The sequence below is a fragment of the Triticum urartu genome, chromosome 1 (assembly GCF_003073215.2).
Source record: "Triticum urartu cultivar G1812 chromosome 1, Tu2.1, whole genome shotgun sequence".
In the NCBI taxonomy this organism is placed as follows: domain Eukaryota; kingdom Viridiplantae; phylum Streptophyta; class Magnoliopsida; order Poales; family Poaceae; genus Triticum; species Triticum urartu.
The window spans coordinates 567,437,348-567,442,501 of NC_053022.1; the positions used below are offsets into that span (position 1 = coordinate 567,437,348).

The 5,154-nt window shown below is 58.3% G+C and overlaps 1 protein-coding gene across 1 annotated transcript; it reads right to left on the reverse strand.

Annotated features, from left to right (window-relative positions):
- Positions 1 to 688: 688 nt before the first annotated feature.
- Positions 689 to 2,247, reverse strand: LOC125531202 (serine carboxypeptidase-like 50). The gene has a single exon (XM_048695614.1). The coding sequence runs from the start codon at positions 2,127 to 2,129 to the stop codon at positions 759 to 761; it is 1,371 nt and encodes a 456-aa protein (XP_048551571.1). The 5' UTR covers positions 2,130 to 2,247; the 3' UTR covers positions 689 to 758.
- Between the last annotated feature and the right edge of the window lie 2,907 nt (positions 2,248 to 5,154).

The window sequence follows — 5,154 nt, forward strand, 5'->3', positions numbered from 1 at the left end:
TGGTTTGGCTTCGACTATAGATAGGGTAGGCTTCGTGTGGGTAGCGTTGTGTTCTGGCGGTGATGGCGACGACGCATCCAAGAATAATGCCTCACTCTAGTCTCATCTTGACGGCATCCATGGTGACATTGGCGACCGGTGGGCTCAGCTTCCCGTTGACCCTTCCGGTCATGTGGTTTAGGTGTTCGGTCAGTGGTTGTCGTCCGTGCAGTGTCACCGGTGGGCGAGAGAGGATGGTTGTTTGCGCTTGGCATCGACAACGAACGGCTAACGGTGGCTCCAGGACTCTTGGAGGTTGGGCAAGATCCCCGTCCGACACACTGCAATGACATAGGCCTTGCCCACGACGGGCTTTTTCATCGACTCACAACACCCTTCTGGGCTCTACCATTCTAGCGACCAAAGCAGACACTCTACAACACTTTTAGTAGATTTCTAAATTGCCATTCCGGCTTCCTCGCGGACCACGGAAATTGGGAATAATATGCGAAACATAGTTTGCGCTGATATTAAACAAATCATTTTTCGTATAGTTTTTCATCCTGTCATTTCCAAATATTTTCTTCGGGCAAAGTTGTCCTTCTAGTTCTTTTTCTAGATCAATTTTGTTTTATATCAATTGGGCATTAAAGAGATTGACTCTGTTGGCTCGGATTGTTTCGTAGTGTAGAATTGACTTTTTCGATGATGGGACTGAAATCATTATTACTGAACCATTTTCTTCACAGCAAGAAAGCAGCTTTGTCAAGCTGGAAGCATCAGGTCGCCGTCGCCTTGATGGGGTTGCCGGCCGGCAGCAGGCCGCGCGACCTAATGCCGCTGCCGAACACGCCCGTCTGCGTGACCCAGCCCTCGATCATCTCCTGCGTGGCCCGCCCATTGTCCGCCGGCACGAGGTGCCCGGCGCCGTACACGACCACGTGCGTCAGCGCCCCCGACCGCTGCACGTACCCGGCGAGCTCCTGCTTCTCCCCTTCGCCGGTCCGCCACACGGCGCGGTCGGCGTCCAGGAACGCGTGCAGGCCGCCCCAGTGCAGCTCCTTCATCCACGCCTCCTGCGACACGACGCCGTCCCGGAGGTCGCGGATGCCCTGGTAGAGCAGCACGCGCGTCTGCCGGAGCAGCGCCTCCACCTCCGGCAGCACGCTCTTCATGATGTCCTCGTGCATCGCCGCGCCCACCGCGTCGCTGCACTCCTCCCACGTCACGTCCGGGCGCGCGCCCAGCGCCGCCTTGACCTCCGGCCGGTTGACGAACTTGCCGACGCCCGCGGACGCGTACGGCCGCTGCTTGGCGTAGTCGTAGAGCGTGGCGAGGCCCGTGGCGTTCTGCAGCCGGTCGAGCACGCGGCCCCGGGCGTCCGACGCCTCCCGCCACCGCGCGGCCTTCGTCAGCGCCACCGCCTCCGCCTGCAGCGCCTCCAGCTCCCCGCGCTGCCGCGCGTTGACGAGCCCCGTGAAGTATGCCGAGTCGGCGTGCGTGGCGACCTGCGCGACCGGGTGCGTGAGCCCGTTCCCGATGGCGACGCCGCGGAGGTTGACCCTCCGCCCCGCGGGCAGCGTCGGGTTCACGGCGAAGATGTGCGCCCCGGCGGCCGGGACGTACTTGCCGGCGTAGCTCTCGCCGGAGAGGAAGAACGGGCGCTTGCGGAAGGAGGGCGGGCTGGCGTCGAAGAAGGACTGGAGCGCGGCGAGGATGTGCGCGGCGACGGCGGGCTGGTCCGTGGGGATGAGGGCGGGGGAGGGCGCGGCGCTGAAGCCGGTGCCGAGCGGGCTGTCGAGGAAGAGCAGCCCGAAGCGGCGGTTCCAGGCGAAGGGGTTGCGGGAGAGCGAGGCGCCGTCGGGGGCGGCGAGGTAGGGGCCGAGCTCGAAGAGGTCGCCGATGAGTCCCGAGCAGCCGGGCCCGCCCTGCAGCCAGAGGAGCAGCGGCGTGTCGGCCGGCGCGTCGGCGAGCGGGGCGCTGGCCTCGTAGAAGGCGTAGAAGAGGGAGGCGTTGGCGGACGGGTCGACGGGGAGGTAGCCGGAGCTGGTCGGCAGCGCCTCCTTGGGGAACACCACGGTCGCGGCCGAGGATGCGAGGCCGACGGCGGCCGCCGCGAGGAGCAGGGCGAGGAGGAGCGGCGGAGCCATCGATGGGATACTGGATAGGATATGCCGTGCGTGCAGGTGAGGTCAGTACCGCCGAGTGAACCGATGATGAGAGGTTTAGTTGGTGAAGTGTTTAATGTCGTCTTCAATGTGGGGCCTACTAGTAGTATGTTTTTGAGGTGGTTGTGGGGTCCGCCGCTTGAGTGGAGTGGGACGGCGACGATGGACGATCAGTTTTTTGTTTTTTGTAGCGTAGCGTGGTGTTTGGAATATTATACACATGTGTCTGTGTGCGAACACGCACGCACGTTGACGCCGGCGAACTAGTGACGGGGACGGGACGGGATGTAAGAGCATCTCCAGCCGCGTCTTCAACAGGTCCTCTCCATGCGATTTTGCCGTGCCGGTGTCGAAAAAACGGTTCAGTCGCGCCTCCAGAAACTCGTTTTTCGCCGGCTTGGGGCGAAACTGGTGCCGGCGGACCCAGGCCGAACCCGGCTTTCTGGGGGGCGCCTGGGGCGCCGGCACAAGCGAAAAGGACGCGTGGGTCCGTCCTGTCGGCGAGGCAAGCGCCTCTTCCCGCCGTTTCTTCCCGCGTTTTCCCCACTTCCCTCCCGTACTCTTCCTTCCTTTCGCCAATCTCCCTCCCAGCCGGCCGCCATGTCATCGAAGAAGTACGTCGCCCCCCGCGCGGCGGCAACCGCGACCGCCTCCGTCGCCCAGCCGAAGCAGAGGAAGCCGAGGGCGCCGCCGATCAAGCCACCGGGCATGTCAAACGCCGAGTGGAGGGCGGAAGTTCAGCGGCGGGAGGCTGTCACCGCCAACCGGCGGAACAAGGCCACCGCCAAGAAGGCCCGCGACAACGCGACGCGCGCGGCTGCGGCTGTCTCGGCGGACCAAACCGAGGCCGAGGCGACTCGCGCGGGGATGATGAATCCACCCGGAAGCCACGCCCAGTACGCGCCCTGGGGCCAGCAAGGCGTCGGCTCTCCGCAGCCATGGGGATCGCCCTCGCCGGGCTACGCCGACGGGGACGCGCACGGTGGGCTCAACCCAAACGTCACCTTCCCGCATGGATACCTGGCCCAGTGCACGCCCTTTCCTGCCTTCGCCGGCATGTAGTACCCTCCATACAACTACTCGCCGTCCGCCTACACTTCCTCCCCGACGTCCCCGCTACGCCGTGGCCCGCTGCCCTTCTTGCACCTCGGCGACACCGACGAGACCGAGGCCGACATGGACAACATCATCGCGGCAGGTTCGGCCGCGGCCGCCGCATCTCCCGAGTTCGTCACCCAGGACGAGGTGGTGGATCTCAGCAGCGGCATGGACGGCGAGCTCGGCTACGTCTATGGCGAGGACGAGCAGGAGGAGCAGGAGGAGGAGGATGATGACGAGGAGGAGGAGAAGGAGGAGCCGACGCCTGCGACGGCGAAGGGGCGCAAGAAAAAAAAGTGGGCGGCTAGGACAGGCGAGCCGCGCATCAAGTGGGCGTCCAAGGAGGAGGAATGCCTCGCGGAAGTATGAAAAGTCGTCTGCCTCGACCAGACGACCGGCATGAACCAGAGCATCGACACGTACTGGGACCGCATCAAGGCCGAGTTCGACGAGCGCAAGCTTGTCGACCCCTACTTCAAAGGCGTCTACATGCAGCGCGGCTCCAAGGCGATGGCGAACCATTGGGGGCGTTTCTAGGGGGCGTGCAACAAATGGCATGGGGTCGTCGAGGAGGTCGCGGCTCGCCCGGAGAGCGGCGCCAGCGTCGAGGATCAGGTATGCACTAGTAGAAAAAGGGTCAAATGTGAAGCATATTAGTGCCGGTTCCAACGGCTAGGCGGGCGGACATCATTAGTACCGGTTCGTGAGCAACCTTTAGTACCGGTTCATGCCACGAACCGGTACTAATGAGGCCAGTGCGGCTGTGGTCAGGCTGGGGCCCCCACGAAGACCTTTACTACAGGTTCATGGCATGAACCGGTACTAGAGTTTCTTAGTAAACTGATTTTTAGTCCCACCTCGCCAAGGGAGAGGCGGTATGAGCGGTTTATAAGCCGTGAGTGCAGAGACAATAACGAAGAGGCGCAATGCTCACCTGCATGTTGATTAGCTTCAAGCCTTTCGGAATAGCATAGATTGCACTGAGCTATGTGCAGTGCAGTCTACACTATTCCGAAAGGCTTGAAGCAAATTAACCAGCATTGCACCTCTTTTTTATTTTTAATAACTTATTTGAACTCCGGACTTCTTGTGTGTTCAGTATGCAGCATTCAAAGCGACGTCATCAATTTCCAACATGTTCTGACATCATTTGCTGTTTTTCAGTAATTTACCTAATTATTTAGAGAGCTAAATGACCGTGAAATTGAAAATCGCTACAAAATGAACTGTGAAAATGTTGAAACTTGGCATGGTATCATCATTTCACCCGCATAGCATGTGCGAAAGAGTAGAGAGGGTCACGGCAAAAATTGGACGCACTTCGTGTACAAAATGGACAATCTCCTTCGAAGTATCAGGGTTTTGGACGAGAACTCATCTGTTACATGGGCACTTCAATGTTTTTTAAACTTATTCTAACTCCGGACTTCTTTTGCGTTCAGTATGCAGCATTCAAAGCGATGTCATCAATTTTCAACATGTTCTGACTACATTTGCTGTTTTTCAGTCATTTACCTAATTGTTTAGAGAGCTAAATGACCGTGAAATTGAAAATCACTACAAAATGAACTGTGAAAATATTGAAACTTGGCATGGTATCATCATTTCACCCGCATAGCAAGTGCAAAAGAGTAGAGAGGGTCACGGCAAAAACTGGACGCACTTCGTGTACAAATTGGACAATCTCTTTCGGAGTATCAGAGTTTCGGACGAGAACTCATCTGTTACATGGACACATCAATGTTTTTAAACTTATTTGAACTCCGAACATCTTTTGCGTTCAGTATGCAGCATTCAAAGCGACGTCATCAATTTCCAACATGTTCTGACTATATTTGCTGTTTTTTAGTCATTTACCTAATTGTTTAGAGAGCTAAATGACCGTGAAATTGAAAATCACTACAAAATG